The sequence below is a fragment of the Physeter macrocephalus genome, chromosome 18 (assembly GCF_002837175.3).
Source record: "Physeter macrocephalus isolate SW-GA chromosome 18, ASM283717v5, whole genome shotgun sequence".
Taxonomy (NCBI): domain Eukaryota; kingdom Metazoa; phylum Chordata; class Mammalia; order Artiodactyla; family Physeteridae; genus Physeter; species Physeter macrocephalus.
Window position 1 is genome coordinate 81355852 of NC_041231.1, and position 18158 is coordinate 81374009.

General features: G+C 38.1%; 1 protein-coding gene across 3 annotated transcripts; it reads left to right on the plus strand.

Annotated features, from left to right (window-relative positions):
* The first annotated feature begins 1 nt into the window (after position 1).
* Positions 2-17502, plus strand: CENPQ (centromere protein Q). Of its 3 annotated transcripts, none has more exons than XM_024121971.3 (9): positions 2-83; positions 4745-4887; positions 5885-5939; positions 7001-7121; positions 7702-7767; positions 8676-8802; positions 13777-13896; positions 14276-14350; positions 15639-17501. In XM_024121971.3, the coding sequence occupies exons 2-9, from the start codon at positions 4786-4788 to the stop codon at positions 15768-15770; spliced, it is 798 nt and encodes a 265-aa protein (XP_023977739.1). In that variant the 5' UTR covers positions 2-83; positions 4745-4785; the 3' UTR covers positions 15771-17501. The 3 variants fall into 3 exon arrangements, with proteins under 3 accessions (XP_023977739.1, XP_028334951.1, XP_023977741.1); XM_028479150.2 differs by having other exon boundaries at positions 13777-13887; XM_024121973.3 differs by lacking the exon at positions 2-83 and adding an exon at positions 6285-6397 and having other exon boundaries at positions 4869-4887; positions 15639-17502.
* The last annotated feature ends 656 nt before the right edge of the window (positions 17503-18158 follow it).

Consider the following 18158-nt stretch of genomic DNA (forward strand, 5'->3'; position numbering starts at 1 on the left):
CTTCCGGGTCTCCGCGGCTTTGGAAAGTTTGGGCGCGAGTTTCTCTGAGCGCGGCACCTGGAAGGATTCAAGAGGCGTCTTTGGTGAGTAGTGAAAGCGCGTTCCGTGACGGTGGCTCCAGTTTGGGGATGAGTTTTGTGTCCGGCGCGTTGGTGGCAAACTCGGCTACTCGTGTTTGAGGAGTTTGAGGTGGTTTTCAAAGAGCAGGGAGATCCGAACAGGTGTGCCCTTCGGAGCCAGCGATTGAAAAAGTGGTATTTGGGGCTTCCCTGGTGGCGCAGTGGTTGAGAGTCCGCCTGCCGATGCAGGGGACACGGGTTCGTGCCGGGAAGATCCCACATGCCGCGGAGCGGCTGGGCCCGTGAGCCATGGCCGCTGAGCCTGCGCGTCTGGAGCCTGTGCTCCGCAACGGGAGAGGCCACAACGGTGGGAGGCCCGCGTTCCACAAAAAAAAAAAGAAAAGAAAAGAAAAGAAAAAGTGGTATTTGATTCGCAAGGAGGGAGTGAAGCCACGCATGGTTCCTCCCTCTCCCCGAATCATCGTAATCCTTGTTCTCCCTTCTTAACCTCTCCCGCAGTCAGTCGTGGGGCGAAGTGCAGCCTTAGTGATGAGTGCCTTTGAGCCTTAAGGAAGCTGCAGTGGGCAGCGTCGCTACCCCGAGGCCTCATTTGTCAAGAGGTAAACATTGTGTATTTGCAGTTTTGCCAGACGTCGTGCTCACCTGTTGTGCCCATACAGAGGCCTAGCTTGGTGGCTTCCACGAGTTTCAGCACGCTGGCAAAGAAAACAAGACAACCTCTTTGAATACTTCCCTGTTTCCTGCAGAGTAAAGAATACATTCTTTACTGCAGTATATAGACTGGCTGCAAACTACAGTTCCAGTCTTTTTTTCTGTCCATTCCTCCGTTACACGTCAAAGCCTCTCTGAATTTTTTCTGTCCCTGAACAGACCAGTTTCTTTTGAAGAGTCCTGCCAACGGGCTTTTTTTCTCTCAAATGCTTTACTCCCCTTCCTTCTAGCTAAATATTTCAAAATGTAATTCACATATTACTTTTTTCTCTGAATTCTGTATGTCCACCCCCCCATACCCACACCAATTTGAGATATTCACTCATTTGTCTCGTAACATTTGCCGCATTGTGTATAATTGAATATACATAGGAATTGTTTTCAAATGTCTCTAGCTACTACCACTAGCCTGTGGTTTCCTGCGGATCCAAAACAGGCCAAAGTTTACTCTTCCTTTTTGTATATGCTACAACTAGCCCAATAGTAACAGTAGATTATTTAATTTATTGAGTTCTTACTATGTCCCAAGGTCTAGGCCCTTTATGTATTCTGTACAAAATTTTAGCTTTACAAAAGCCTTTGATGTTGATACTTTTAGCCGTGGGGAAAGTGAGCAAATTTAGTTCCCCAAGGCTATACAGCTAGTTAAATGACAGAGCTGGGATTTGGAACCTGGGCAATTTGTCCTCATCCCTGGCTGGCTCTTGGCAGTGGTTCTCAGCCTTGGGCAGTTTTGCACCAGCAGATATTTGAAAATGTCTGGAGACAATTTTGGTTGTCACAACTTGGAGGAGTGGGAGGGGCTCCTGGCATCTAGTGGGTAGAGATCAAGAATGTAGCTAAAGATCCCACAGTGCCCAGGACAGCCCCCATAACAAAGAACTATCCCATCCAAAATGTTAATAGTGCTGAGGTGGAGGAACTTTCTGCAATGCACTATGGCTAATTGCCTCAAGTAGGTATCAATGAAAACAGAGCTTTTCAGACTGTTTGTGGTAAAGGACCAATTTTGGGTGTTTAAAAAATTTTTATTCAGTCACAACTGATACTTTTGTAAAATACAATTTAAAAAAAACTGAATACTAGCCAAACCCATAGAACATACAACACCAAGAATGAGCCCTAATGTAAACCATAGACTTTGAGTGATAGGATGTGTCAATGTCGGTTCATGGACTGTGGCAAATGCACTGCTCTGGTATGGGATGTTGATAGTAGGGAAGGGGGGGTATGCTCGAATTTTGTACTTTCTGCTGAATTTTTCTGTAAATGTAAAACTTCTCTAAAAAAGAAAGTCTTTTTTTATGAATTATTAGAAAAATTAAACAAAAAGAAAAAATAAAGGCAGTTATTTTTTGGCCAGATCTAACATACATAAAATTGTTGTCACATTGCCATAAAAGTTTCTAAATGAATACTTTTAATGTCTATACTTTAAAAGACTGTAACAGTTTGTAAATCAAATTTGGAGTAGCACTGAATTACATGTTATTGAATAAAGAATATCAAGAAAAACGATGAACAAAACCAAACTATAAATAAGCGCCAAATGAAAGAGACCGTAAGAGCGCACAGACTTTTAGAGAGCGTTGAGGTGGAGTAGTTAGGAAGGGTTTCAGATGCAGGTGGCTCATGATCTGAGAGGAGGTTGGGCACAGACAGGAGAGAGCAGCCCGGTTAGAGTATGTGCACTACTCAAAGTGTGTTCTGGAAATCCAGTCTATCTGGAGAGGGAGATGCAGTTGAGGAGTAGTAGGAGAGAAGTATGGAAAGCTTGGCAGGTCTAGATTGTTAAGGACTATAAATGTCATGGTAAAGAGTTTGGATGTTACGAGGTCGGTATTACGGAAGGATTTTTCTTTGTTAATTAAAAAAAATTAACTATCTTGTTCCAAAATTGGGGATTGGAAGTAACTTAGTAGGGTTGACTTATAACTTTTCCACGCAGTGTCAGCTGCAGTGTATTGGCTCAGGTACATGCGCGAGGCTGGCAATCATTGGTGTTAGCTATTGGTTGGGAGTTCAGCTGGGGCTTTTGCCTGGGTCTTTAGTTCCTCTCCGTGTTGGCCTTCCTCAGAGTGCTAGCCGGGTTTCAAGAGCAAATATTCCAAGCAAGGGGAAGTTGCAGCTGCTAGTCTCTTCATATTTGGGCCAGGAAACTGGTACAGAATCATTTCCACCATATTTCTACTGCTCAAACCGCTGCACAGTCTGTAAAATTTAAGACAGGGGGACATATACTTCACCTCTCAATAACAAGAGTGAGAGGGAATTTGCACCATTTTTAGTCTCCTAAATGGAATGAGGACTAAATCTCAGCCTTCAGTTGTTCTCTCACCTGGATGCTCTTCTTCAGTGAACAACTGTACTGTACATGGCAGTCCTTCCAGGAGAGGTCCACAAGCAAAACTCTCATATGGATTGGTTTTTAAGTAGGGGAAGTATATGGCATGGATGTCAAGTTGAGAGAATTTGACATTTCAGGAATGCAACAGAGGAGACTGGGTGTAGCATAAGGTGCCACATTGTTCACAAGCAGGGTATGGGCTTCCCTGGTGGCGCAGTGGTTGAGAGTCCGCCTGCCGATGCAGGGGACACGGGTTCGTGCCCCGGTCCGGGAGGCTCCCACATGCCGCGGAGCGGCTGGGGCCTGTGAGCCATGGCCGATGAGCCTGCGCGTCCGGAGCCTGTGCTCCGCAACGGGAGAGGCCACAACGGTGAGAGGCCCGCGTACCGCAAAAAAAAAAAAAAAAAAAAAAAAAAAAAAGGCAGGGTAAAGTATTTTAGCTTCCACTGCTTTTTGTAACTGATCCGACATGTAGTCTCCAACTATGGTTTGTGATCTTTCAGTTAATTCTTTCTTTCCCACTATTTTTGTCTTACGGGAAAAAGAAAAGCTTGAACTTTTTTCCTTTTAAAATTTGAGAGAATAGATTTATCTAGAGTATCCACTTTATTGTCTGTCTCTAAATCTGCGTGTATATTTAAATTGTAGTAATGTGATAAACTCTGAATTTTTAGAAAAGGAATGGTGACTGGTTTATATATCTAACTATCTATGTCTAGAAAAATATGTATATATAATGTACACACCACACATACTTCGTGTGTGTGTGTATGTGGGTTTTTGTTCCTGTGTACTGTACCAAACGTGTATGTAACTTCTTAGCTATCTGCTCTTTATGATCTAATGCAGGAATATATATTTTATCCCTCCGTTTCTTTTAGCAGAAATGAGTTCGGTGATAAAGAACTATTAAATGGGGAAAAGGAATTATTCTAAATTTTGTCATTGACATTCTCATCCCCACTCCGGTGCCTGTTTTGTAATGTGTGAGAAGGCAGAGTAATCAGTGTACTTCTGTGCTTTTGTTAAAATGCACATAACCCAGTAAAAGTTAAAGCTTAACTTTTAAACTTTTTAATTCTTAATTCCTTATGAGTGAATTTACCACATGAATTTCTACAATGTAGATTCATGGTATAATCTTACAAATTATCGTCTCCCATCTTTGACGTTAAGTTGAATGATAAATCCATTAAGTCTAAAATAAGAAGGCCTGAATGTTATTCTTTGAGTTGACATTATCTGTGACCAGAGTAAAACAATTTAGCACCATATATTTCCATTTTCTTGGATTTAAATATAGAGATAACGTTATTGTATGGGGGAGTGTAAAGTAAGAGGTGTAAAAGTGTTTTTATATAAGGTTTTTAATTGCCATACAAATGGAAGAAATTTTTAGGAATGAAATTGAATTCGATATCTTTACTCTAATGAGAACCAATGTTATTTGTTTTAAAATATATTTAAATGTTTTGAAAACACACAATACTATCCCAAAACTTTCTTTATGATTTTTTTAAAGGCAAATTTGGAACATTTATAGGTAGTCTTTTTAACAAAATATTTTTAATAAAACAAGTCTTTAGTTTTCTTTTAATCTTTACAGACATTTTGAAGCACTGTTATAGTTGTTCTGTTTACATCAAGATGTCTAGCAAAGCAAATCCTTCTAAGAAAAGGTCTCAACATTTAAAAAGAAATCCAAAAAGAAAAATTGATAATGAAGAAGCGGAGTTATCAGAGAAAGAGGTAATGAAATATCAAGTTTATCATTCAGGACTCTGATTAGAAATATCATCTGTATGATATTTCATACAGATGGAGTATGTGAAGACTAAAGGTCAGCTTTACCACAAATTATGGTAATTCATATTCCACATATATTGTTATATGAGAGGTGTTGCAACATGGTTTGTAAAAGTTCTCACATAAGACTTGTTTACCTCAGGGGCTTCCCTGGTGGCGCAGTGGTTGCGCGTCCACCTGCCGATGCAGGGGAGCCGGGTTCGCGCCCCGGTCTGGGGGGATCCCACATGCCGCGGAGCGGCTGGGCCCGTGAGCCATGGCCGCTGGGCCTGCGCGTCCGGAGCCTGTGCTCCGCAACGGGAGAGGCCACAACAGAGGGAGGCCCGCATACCACAAAAAAAAAAAAAAAAAAAAAAAATTGTTTACCTCAATTTCTAAAGATATTGATCGGAGAATTCTTTAGGGAAGAAGTGCTATGGGGCATTGCTAAGGTGTTTAAATAGGAAGACTGGGAACATAGTATACAGATTCTATGGCATTCATGTTAAAAGACAAGAGAATTTGTCAATTGGTGGAGGAGATTTTTATTAACATAGAGAAAAATTAGTTTGGAAGGAATTAGCTTCTTCCTACCATAAAAGAAATAATCAACATTTTTTCTCTATTTACCCTGTATTAGACAATGCCTATATTTGTTTTTCAGGAAAAGTATATAACACTATTTCACAGGCAAGATGAGTATGATTTCTTTAAAACATTCTCTGACACCAAATGAAATTCTATTATACTTTATCACCATTGTTCAGGAGTTGCTTTAGTATATCCTCTGCTTGTGATAAATACACATCCTTTTTCTGTTGAAGTAGCAATATACTTTTTTTCTGTCTTGCCAGAAGGTATATGAATTCTCTCCAACATACATGACAAATCTATTGCAATAGCAGTATCTTTTTATCTAATGTTTAATTCTTTGTGCATGCACATGTGTTTTTCCCTCTAGGTTAGAAACACAATGAAAAAAAATAAAAGTCATCCAAAACATCTGTCTTCTGAAGGTATTCCTTTCTATGTCTTGTTTAACCTATCTTTCCCAAGCTATCTGTATTTATGAAAAAATTCTCAGCATCTTGTTTATGAGTTCTACATAAGCAAAAGACAGTAATAAACAGTTACATTCTTATTTTTGCAAGAATAAGTAGTACTGGTTGGTCAGTTCTTTTGGTCAACTGAAATTTTACTTACCACTTGTAGCAAAATACTGTGTAGGGTTCTAAGTTGAAAGGAGCAAGAGAAATTCAAAGTGCACCACAGTCTGAATTATTACTGATTTGTGATATACAGACACACCTACTGATTTCTCTTTGAGACAGATATGCTTCTGTTTTGCCACCACTATTTAGATTAGATTGGAACCACTAAGTTTGTCTGGCGTAAATTAGTTTGGAGTAGTCATCTTTACTTAAACATCACTTCAGCATGGAAGAATTTTCTACCTCTTCTCACCCAAGACCAGGTTAGGTCTTCCGGTTTTATACTTCCATAGTGCTCTGTACTTTTTCTTGTGTAATGCTCTGCATACCTGAAATGTAATTATTTAATCTCTCTTCTCTCCAAAACTAATCTTCATGTGAGCCAATAGTGTATCTCCTTTGTTTATTTCTTATAAGTAGAATAATATCAACAACCTAGTAGACACTGATTATCTGTTTGTGATTTGGTTAATCTCCTTTGTTTCAGTTGCCATCCAACATTTGGCAGAAATCATTTTCTAGTCTTCTCAGTGAAGCCCTTTAATTCAGGTCATTTCTGAGAACCATACTTTTATGTTGAATCCTAATAGTTGTAGCTTGGTTCTTTATTTAAGATTGTCTTGAGTTTGTATCCGCAATATCACTTAATAGTATTTTAGTTAACATAACAATAGCATATTCATATTCAACACCTGGCCTGTTATGGCTGTGCAATAAAAAGGAAATTAAATAGTTTATACAGCTTCGTAATATTGGTTCTCATAATTCCATTAGCTCTTTTAGATAAATTTATATTTGAATCACTTTTTAAGTAAAAACATACAAACTTCTAGAAAAACCAGAGTCTCTTCTTTCACCGGTGACAGGACAAGCAAAGCATACTAATCTAAAACAGGTAAAGATCGCAACCCACAAGAGAAAAACCTGGCAACCTCTTTCGAAGAGTAGCAGAGAACATTTGCAAACTATGATGGAATCAGTAATAATGTGAGTATGAAATTTTTTTCCATTTCACTCTTTTTATTTCTGCTTATATGTTTCTTATAGACAGTATCCTTTTAAATGTTATTATCTACTTTATGGTGATAGGGTGTTTTTCTCTTTTGCAAGAAGATTTATTTAATGTCTTGATGGCCTTAGCATTCAGCAAAAATGTCTTTATTAATTTCAGAAACTTGGAATTTCATCAGTGGCATAAAATTGAAATCTTTGCTTGATCTGCTATCTACAACTTTTTCTGGTGAGGGATACTTTAGGAAGAAGTTAGCTCAAATTGACACTTTATGTGGAAGCTAACATGCTAATACAGAGACAGGATTCTGCCATCAAGGAGCTGAAATCTATCAGAAGAGTTAGGCCTATAAATTAATTACAATAATATAATGTGATAATAAGAACTTAGATTATTCCTCTGCTTTAAATGTATTTAACATAAAAGAAAAAGTGATTGATTCTGCCTGGCTAGTAAAAAGGGGTACTTGAAAGAAATCAGAGAGAAAAAGTAAACAGATTCTACTAGTTATGTTTCAAACTAATATTTATTCTATCCCTATTTTTTCTCTTCTAGAGCAATTTTGAGTAACAGTAGAGAAAATGAAAAAATTCAATATCATCTGAACTTCCTAAAGAAAAGGTAACACAGTTATGCAATTAAAAAATGATTGAAATATAAGTGAAAGGTTAAATGATGATTTGTCAGGGATTTGGGGGGGCGACTTATTGCTAAGATTAGCCACTGTTAATAAAAGAACATTACAGGGCTTTCCTGGTGGCGCAGTGGTTAAGAATCCGCCTGCCAATGCAGGGGACACAGGTTCAATCCCTGGTCCGGGAAGATCCCACATGCTGCGGAGCAACTAAGCCCGTGCGCCACAACTAGTGAGCCTGCACTCTAGAGCCCATGTGCCTAGAACCCATGCTCCGCAACAAAAGAAGCCCCTGCTCACCACAACTAGAGAAAGCTGGCGTGCAGCAACGAAGACCCAACGCAGCCCAATATCATCTGAACTTCCTAAAGAAAAGGTAACACAGTTATGCAATTAAAAAATGATTGAAATATAAGTGAAAGGTTAAATGATGATTTGTCAGGGATTTGGGGGGGCGACTTATTGCTAAGATTAGCCACTGTTAATAAAAGAACATTACAGGGCTTTCCTGGTGGCGCAGTGGTTAAGAATCCGCCTGCCAATGCAGGGGACACAGGTTCAATCCCTGGTCCGGGAAGATCCCACATGCTGCGGAGCAACTAAGCCCGTGCGCCACAACTAGTGAGCCTGCACTCTAGAGCCCATGTGCCTAGAACCCATGCTCCGCAACAAAAGAAGCCCCTGCTCACCACAACTAGAGAAAGCTGGCGTGCAGCAACGAAGACCCAACGCAGCCAAAAATAAATAAATTAAAAAAAAAAAAAAAAAAAAAGAACATTACAGCCCTTGGGAGAATGAGGGAAGAAAAAAGAGGATGACAGTATTTCAAAACAAAAAACAAAAATTATACTAATGGTACTCAAAAATAAAGTTATGTTTTTATTCTATCCGTAAGATTGCTGCAACTGTGTGAAACCCTGAAAGTCCCTCCCAAAAAGCAAGATTTAACTCATGTGTCAAGTCTACTGAAAATGGAAAGGGCACAGCACAGAGCTAATGAAGAGGGTCTGGCATTATTGCAGGTATGAAGTTTGAACAGGAAGTTCATCTTTAGAGGGGAAGGGGGAAAAGACCAAAAAGTTTTTTAAATTGTCATGATATTCTTCTAATAACAAATACTAGATCTTGGACCAGGTTTTTCATTAACTTTTTTTGTTAACAAAGCAAAAACTTTGCCTGAACTTTGGGTCTCTAAAGTTACGACTATTTCTAATATATTTGTAATTAAGTAGCAGTCTTATTTTTTTCATCAGACTTTAAATATCAGATTATAGGAATTCATCACTAAATGCTGTAGCATTTCAAAAAACATTATGTTAGTTTTTCTGTCCTGTATATGCTACTTTATTGGCAAGAAGAACACAATCATCATCATTACTGTTGTTATAATCATTATAGATAACATGTAATGAGGGCCTTCTATGTTCTAGTCACTGTTCTAAGCACTTTACAGTTATAGCCCGCCCTTAATGACTTAAATAGACCTGTGCTGTTTTTCACATTTTACAAGTGTAAAAAAGAGACATATTGGCATTTCTAGCTGAACCTTAGACAAACTGCTCACAGTTATGATGCAAACCTATTAGTCCGATTTCAGGGCAAGTGATTCTTAATCATTATTCTCTAGAAGATAGTGGGAGATAATATTAGCTGTCATGATAAACTGCAGGCTTTTAATTAGTGGATACTTGAACAATTAAGAAAAGCAACCTCAGGGGGCTTATTAAATAATTATTAAAACTAAAACAGATTGGACCATATATCCGTTTGCCATTTTGAAGTAGTTTGTAGATATGGTCTTTGTTAGCAATTCAATTTTGTAAAGCAATAAGTTTGTTAACCTTTGTTAGTAAATACGAGGTGGTGGTAGTTTAAGCAAGGAATGCATCCCTAACGATTTCTAATCACTCACCATTTACAAATAGGTCATTCCAGATTTTCCATATGATTGAGAATAACAATGGAAGGATTTATTTGTGAGCAACAGCTCTACATATATTGTAAATTTATAGAGTGGTATTTTTTAGTGGTTGCCTCACTTTTCTTCATTGTATGAGATTGTATTTAACTTTCATCCCAATGTTACTACTTTGCAAGAGTTATATTTTCAGTACTGACACTAACTCCCCCACTTAATGAACAGTTGGATAACATTAATATAGGTTATTTTTTAAATTTCAGCTTTGTCTGAGATATAATTGGCAAAATTGTGAGATATTTAAAGTGTACATCTTGGTTATTTAATATAACTATACATCGTGAAAGGATTCCCCCCATCTAGTTAATTTCCCTTGTCATCTCACTTTTTTTTTTTTTGGTAAGACCATTTAAGTTCTACTCTCTTTCAATTATATAATACAGATTTCAATTATGTAATATCAGTTACAGTCACCATGTTTTACATTAGATCTGCAAGCCTTATTCATTTTAGCTGCAAGTTTGTATCCTTTACCAACTTCTCCCTATTTCCCCCACCCCCCCCAGCACCTGGCAACCACTTTTGTACTCTGATTCTATGAGTTTGACTTTTTTTTAAAGGTTATTTTAAAAGGTTTTAAAGTATAATAATGGTAAATGTTATTTTAACATTTAATATTTGCATAAAGTACTAAATCAGAGATAGTAAATAGTCTTTGATCAGAGATAGTAAATGATAGTGTGATTTTTGTAACACTGGGAGGCATTTCTCTTTTACACCTAAAACTGGATCTCCGTGTGCCAAAAGCATAAGTAGACTTAAATGGAAAAAACTGTTTTTCTATACTCACTACACTTCTGACACCAAATCTGTCGGGTATTCATACCAAGCAATTCTCCACTTCTCTGTGGAAACCAACTGGGTGTCCTACAATTTAATTCAATTCTAACACTAACTACCTGGAGTTAGCACAGACCCCACAGGTTAAGGGCTTAGTCCCACAGAACTGCCCCCCACTTCAGATGCCAATGCAAGGCCAAGCCTCCTGTACTTCTGACCAACCAAGTATAAATCAGGGCTTCCCATGACCTCCTCCTCCGGTTTGATAATTTGCTAGAACAGCGCAGAACTCAGGAAAGCACTTTATTTACTATTACAGGTTTATTATCAAGGATACAACTCAGGAACAGCCAGAGGGAAGAGATGCATAGGGCAAGGTATATGGGAAGGGGCACGGAACTCCCATGCCTGTTCAAACACCTCCATGTGTTCACCAACGTAGAAGCTGTCTGAATCCAGTAATTTAGAGTTTTTATGGAAGCCTCAGCATGTAGGCATATCTATTATTAACTAAATCTCCAGGCCCTCTCCCCTTCTCAGAGATCAGGGATCCAGGCTGCAAGTTGCAACCCTCTGATCACAGGATTTTGGTTGCTCTGGCAACCAGCCTCCATCCTCTATGAGTTATTCATTAGCATAAATTCAGGTATAGTTGAAAGGGGCTTATTATGAATCACGAAAAGTTCTCCTCCCACTTCAATCATTCAGAAAATGCCAAGGATTTGGAAGCTCTTTGCCAGGAATCAGGGATGAAAATCAAATGTCTGTTTCTTATAACATCACAACAGTCTAATGCTTGCTTGACAGTCAGTTACTCAGTTGAAGCACTGTTGGCATTTTGGGCATAAGAGTTCTTCATTGGCATAGGAGTCTTTGAACTAGGAGTTTGTAGGTTTTATTTGTTGTCTATTAGTTTTCTCCAATGTGCCTTACTTAGAATGGCTTTTTCCCACTGCAGCCTAGAGTCACTGCTGGTGGTGACTTTCCAAAACCTGTATCAGTTACCAGTAAGAGAAGTTGTGCTCATACAACAAGGACACATTCATTGAACTCTCACTGCTGGTGCTAGGGAAAGGCAGTGGTGAACAAATTCTTTCAGAGATACCGAGAAGATGGTATAGGACCTGCTGGGGCATAGTTTTGTTTGTTTGTTTGTTTGTTTTTTAATTCATTTAATAATTAAGTTTTTATTTTTCGCTGCATTGGGTCTTCGTTGCTGCGCGCCGGCTTTCTCTAGTTGCAGTGAGCGGGGGCAGCTCTTCTTTGCGGTGAGCGGGCTTCTCATTGTGGTGGCTTCTTTTGTTGCAGAGCATGGACTCTAGGTGCGCGGGCTTCAGTAGTTGTGGCTCGCAGGCTCTAGAGCACAGGCTCAGTAGTTGTGGTGCACGGGCTTAGTTGCTCCGCGGCATGTGGGATCTTCCCGGACCAGGGCTCGAACCTGTGTCCCCTGCATTGGCAGGCGGATTCTTAACCACTGCACCACCAGGGAAGCCCTGGGGCATAGTTTTTAATCTCTCTGGATCTCACAACCAGAGTTAGCATAAGAAAATATTAGAAGAAGGACAAAAAGTAACATTTCTACAGACAACAAAAGCATGCCAAAAATATGTGTTCACAAAACAGATGAATGATAACCTAATTTCCCAAGCGAGCTGAAAGAAATTTAGAAAAAGAATAAAAGGTATGAAAAAAGTCATAAATATTAGAAATACTAAAAAATGAAGTTATGGAATTCAGGAAAGAATTAGAGCTAAAAGAAAAAAAGCTTTTAGTAATGCAGACTAAGTTAGAAGGAGCAATAAGCAAATGAACAGAACAAATAATACTTAAATAAAAGGTAAAGTAAGAAGAAAATTTTAAGACTCAAAAAGAAAGAATGACATTTTTTTAAGGTATTGAGAAAAAGTGACAAATATAAAAGTTTGGCAAAAAAGATACAGCATGGATATGGTATGAATACCCAAAGAAGAGAACCAAAGCAATGGAACAAAATTAATTTTTTAAATTATACTGAAAAATTTTAGTTCTTACTACATTAACGCTTTCCTTCATTCAGTGCTATTATTCATTCCCTTCTGTAGTGTGTTGAATGGTGGCCCACCAAAAGATATGTCTAAGTCCTAATGCCTGGAAACCATGAATGTGACCTTATTTGGTCTAATAAGTGTAGCTCACAGACCCAAAGTCTTGGGTACTCAGGGATTAGCACACTATTCCTATAAGGGCCAGGTGATAAACATTTTACTCTTTGTGAGCCATGTATGGTCTTTGTTGCATAGTCTTGTTTTGTTTTTTAACCATCCTTTAGAAATGTAAAAACCATTCATAGCTCTTGGACTGATCAAAAACAGCCTATGGTCAGTTGCAGACCCCTGCGGGTACCCTTTTTAATGGTTACTAGAAGCCATAATATATTTGTTGAGGAAAATTACTATAGTTGACAGTAAAAATTTGGCTTTCAGTAATTGGAGAATGATGTAGATGTATCAGCCATATCGCTCCTCAAGATTTAAGAGTTATTATTTCTGTATGACTTCTGTGTGGCTTCTTTACTTGTTCCCTGATCCCCACGGGCAGTGCTATCCTTGGCTGTTGCTAGGACTAGATTTGAAAGCAGTGCAGTACTTAATACCATTTAGAAACCTGGAAGCTGGCTAACTCTATGTGTGGCCTGCAATCAGTACACCCCTGATATCATTATACTCATTTCATTCATTTCTTATTTTCTCTTTGTTTTCCCCCGTAAGTTATATTTTCTTTTTATATTTTTATATATTTTATATTTATATAGTTTTCCAGTGGAAAACTGCCACTATTTTCTATTACTATCTCTGCCCTAATGTTCAGCATTTCTTTCTTTTGGCAAATGAAAATAGCACTGAGATGTTCCTAAAGTAAAGTTAGAGTTTCTCTGCTGTTACATACCGCTTAAGAATGCTCCTGTACCTGCTGCCATCAGTCCTGGGCTCTGATAGATTCACACAGGTCTTCCAGGATATCTGATGCCCACAGTTTTGGTAAGTTTTTGAGGAAAGCTTCACATACATCTTTGTTCCATTGGTAAGTCAATTTCTAGGGAGTCTGTTTTCTGAAAGAAAAATGAAAATTATCAGTTTCTTCCAGAAGTGTTTCAACATATAAGGTGTTTTTAAAATATGTATGTATATATTAATAGCTGTTTGGGTTTCATTTAATAGTATATTTAATTTAAAACATTAGCTTTCTCTCTCTGATGCAGGAAGAAACAGATAAAATAGTGGAGACCATAGAGTCAATGACTGGGGATATTCAAAGCCTAAAGAACAAAGTTCATGTTCTGAGAAGTGAGGTAGAAGAAGAGGAAAGGAAGGTAAAACAGGTAATTGTTTAAAAAAAAAGTATTGCTAGAATCTGGATATAATTTTTCATTAGATTCTACCCAGACAGCTTTTTTTTTTTTTTTTTTTTTTTTTTTTGTGGTACACGGGCCTCTCACCGCGGCGGCCTCTCCCACTGCGGAGCACAGGCTCCGGACGGGCAGGCTCAACGGCCATGGCTCACGGGCCCAGCCGCTCCGCGGCATGCGGGATCCTCCCAGACCCGGGCACGAACCCGTGTCCCCCGCATCGGCAGGCGGACTCTCAACCACTGTGCCACCAGGGAAGCCCCAGACAGCTTTTGAGTGTAATAAGAGAAGTCAGCCTCTTAAAATAATCTAGCTTTATGAAATAATCTTTAGCTTTCTTTTTCTACTTTAGACGTTTCAAATAGATAGTGAGGTACTCTGTCTTCCCGAACTTTCTCAGAAGAGTCTTAAGGCACCCATCCTTCAGGTAAGTACCAATTTACCATATTAACTGCATCACCAGTTACAAATTGTAAATATGTAAAAACATTATATGCTATTCCTTTTTTTTTTTAACAAATGAAATCCATGAAATAAACTGTAAGGCAAAACTATTTTTCTCATTTGACAGTATAATTTGAACATCTCATTCTTGTCAGTAGCTGTATAGCATTCCATTGTATGGATGTGCCATAATGTAATAATTTGTGAAAATGATGGAAATAAATAATTTTCGCTAGTACAGGTAATGCTAGGAACACCCTTGCGCATATATCTTTACACATTTGTGCAGTCATGGCTGTAGGACAGGTTTCTGGAAGCAGATCCTGACAGCTGCTTTTGTTTGTGCTTCTGATAATGGGGTGTGCAGCTTTTCCTAAGACAGTTCTGTGTCCACATTTGTGCAGTCATGGCTGTAGGATGGGTTTCTGGAATCAGATCCTGACAGCTGCTTTTGTTTGTGCTTCTGATAATGGGGTGTGCAGCTTTTCCTAAGACAGTTCTGTGTCCACATTTGTGCAGTCATGGCTGTAGGACGGGTTTCTGGAAGCAGATCCTGACAGCTGCTTTTGTTTGTGCTTCTGATAATGGTGCGTGCAACTTTTCTTAAGACAGTGCTGTGTCCCATTTGGGCGTACACAGCACACTGCTAACTTAGCGTTGCAAAGGACCCCCATAGGTATTATCGTGTAAGTATTTACAGTGATAGAAAGCCTTTACGTTTCCCCAGAAAGTAACAAAATTGTCCTGTCTCAAATCTGCCTAGGGTGAGAGGAATGGGAACAGGCAGAGGGAAAACAGGATACCATAGATTTAAAAGCAGAATGGCAGTGAGTTGATGGTCATTGAAGCTGAGTGAAGATTATATGAGGTTTATTATACCATTCTCTCTAAATAACATACATATAACATTTTTCATAATGAAAGGTTAAAAACTAATGATATGGGTAAAGGTGGTCAAAAGGTACACACTTCCAGTTATTTATAAATAAGTCATGGGGATGTAATGGACAGAAGGGTGACTAGAGTTAATACTGTATTGTATCTTTGGAAGCTGCTAAGAGAGTAGATCTAAAAGTTCTCATCACAAGGAAGAAAAAGTTTGTAACTGTGTTTGGTGATGGATGTTAACTAGACTTACTGTGGTGATCATTTTGCAGTGTATACAATTGTCAAATCATTATGCCGTGTGCCTGAAGCTAATATAATGTTAATATCAATTATGTATCAAAAAATAATAAAATTTAAAAAATGAATTACTGTCATGCCCACAGAAAGAAATTTTGATGCTAATTCCAAACCAGAACGCTCTTCTGAAGGACTTAGATGTTCTCCATAATTCACCCCAGATGAAGGACATGTTAACTTTCATTGAAGAAGTCTATAAAAGACTGGATGCCTCTTAAAGAGTTTATTGTTTTGTTTTGTTTGTAGATTGTTCCGTATGAATTAAATGTTTATGAATTTGTAAAAATGTTATTCTACGTGATATTGCCGGGGCTGAGGCTTCTTCAGGATTCTCCTAATATGCACTTTAAAATTAACCTCTATAAATCTACCGTTAGCCTCTATACATCTAACGTAGGCCTTGAAAACTGTTTCTATCAATTCCCACGTCTAGGAACTCACATTTATGTTGCTGTATTTCCAGTTATTTGCCTAAAACCGTAAAATGAGAACAGCCACAATCTGATGGCTTATAATATAGCTGAATAGAGTTCATTTATTGGTTAGTGCAGAGGAAATATGATACTGTGACTTAACATATGTGAAGTGTTTATAGTGCCTAGCACATAAACATGTAAGTGTTTGGTATCAATACTGTTTTTTAGCTGACGACTTGCATTTCCTGTCTGGTCTTGTGGAACTCTAGAAGTCCCCAAATGCCTTTGCTCTTTCACATAACTCCCTAGACTTTTTGTGGCATAATTAAGATTTGCCAGGTGTCTTTAACTTTAGAGGTAACATGAACATTTTATTTCTTAGGTTAGGTTAGTGAATAGATGTTGAATATTTATTTTCTGCTCTCATCAGAGCATACCTTTATTTCGTAAAATTGTTAAAAACGAACCCAAGTTCATTTATTCTCTTAAAATAAACACCAAACCAAAAAAAAAAAACCCTTCTTTCTAAATCTTTTCTCATTGCGATACTAAGTATATACATGTGAAGAAATTATCACTTAAATATATTAAAAATCATTTTTAACCAACCACAGTATATGGCTGGGTTGCTTTTATCTGTTTATAAAATAAAATAACATAACTGTAATTTAATTACTTTTCCTTCTAACCTAGAACGTTTTGTCAGTTAATTTAGAGGGTGCTATAATTCTTTTAATGCCCTCCAGGCTGAGACCAACAGGAAGACAGCTTCAGTTAAATAAGTTGGGTTTAGTGCTCACTGCAGTGGGGAAGACCACACGTCATGGGGAGCCCTGGGCAGCTCAGCAAAAGGGTCAAAAAAAAGGTCTTAGGAAATAATGGTCCAAAAGGACATTAATGGATCTTAAGGGAAAGAAAGTCTTCGAGAAAAGAAACCTATGGTGCAACATTTAAAGAGAACATTACAGTATATACTTTGGACTGTCTGCTACATGCCAGGCAAAGCAACTAAAGGAAAAAGATTTCACAGAATGTCTTAAAACTTAAAAACCCTTGTGTTTTTAGAGTGGCAAGTAGAGCCCCAAATCACGTTTATCATTAACCATGACGTTTATAATAGCTTTTGGTGGGGATGAAGGAGTTACATTATATCTGCTGTTTCTCTCAGAACATCTGTTTAACAGATGACTGAAAGTCAACAGGAATTTCGACTTACCACTGTTGCTGAGGGGTAGTTCTCTACCACGCATAAACTGGCCATACTACCCTCTTGTAGCTTTGAAAATGATGATCTAATTTTGAGAGACGTACAGTATCTTCTGGCAGGTAGCAGGCAACATACACAATATTTTCTTCAAAGGTTGAATTGTGGTATGCTCTTTGTGAAGAATTCAAGAGTTAATTACAGACCCAAATAAAATTGAAATTCAACTGCACAAGGTCCCAGTAATTCAGATGGTCATCTTATGTTGTATCCTCATCTGTCTAAATTCTCACATACACAGGCCATGCCAACTATCATACACCTTCTCTCCGGTGACTGATAAGTGCTCATGCCAGAAACTTTAAATTCTAAAAGATAAATATTTTGGAATGGAGCCTATATTTTGTAAAAATGTAGCCTATGATAAAGATAGAATATCAACATTATTCTTTGACTTTGTTTTGAAGTTTATTTTCAAGAATTAAATGAAAAAGCCTATTGAGCCCGTTATAGCTATTGCTATTGTTATTTATTTATTCTTTCCCCCTGCTTAGTTGTTAGATGCGTGACCCAGTGCCAGAGCCCATAGAATGCCTGGAATGTGAGCTAACACTGCAAAACTGCTAATAAAAAGAAAACACAAACGTGTTCTTTATAAAGAAGGACATAGTGAGAATGACATTACCAGTCTCTTAAGTGGGGATGGTCTTAGGACACTGATAATTTCAAGAATGAAAGCAAATTCGGAAGCACGACCAGCCCCAGAGACTTGCAACTAAGTAATCCATTTCAGTTCTCAGAAATTGTACCAGTTTCTATCTTTTCTTTTTTTTTTTTTTTTTAATCTTAATGTCATGGGTTTTTAAACTTTTTTCCAGACCTTTTAGGGAAAGGTCTGGAAGAGCTAGCATTTCTTGAGCATCTACGTATGCCTAGAGTATTAAGAAATTTGTATTTCTTTTTCTGGTCATGGATGCATAAAGATA

Bases quoted from the DNA above. Each gene is read 5' to 3' on its own strand.
- CENPQ (XM_024121971.3), top strand. From the start codon at position 4,786: ATGTCTAGCAAAGCAAATCCTTCTAAGAAAAGGTCTCAACATTTAAAA. The intron at 4,888-5,884 runs GTAATGAAATAT...TTTTCCCTCTAG, and splicing joins CGGAGTTATCAGAGAAAGAG to GTTAGAAACACAATGAAAAA. The intron at 7,768-8,675 runs GTAACACAGTTA...TCTATCCGTAAG, and splicing joins CTGAACTTCCTAAAGAAAAG to ATTGCTGCAACTGTGTGAAA.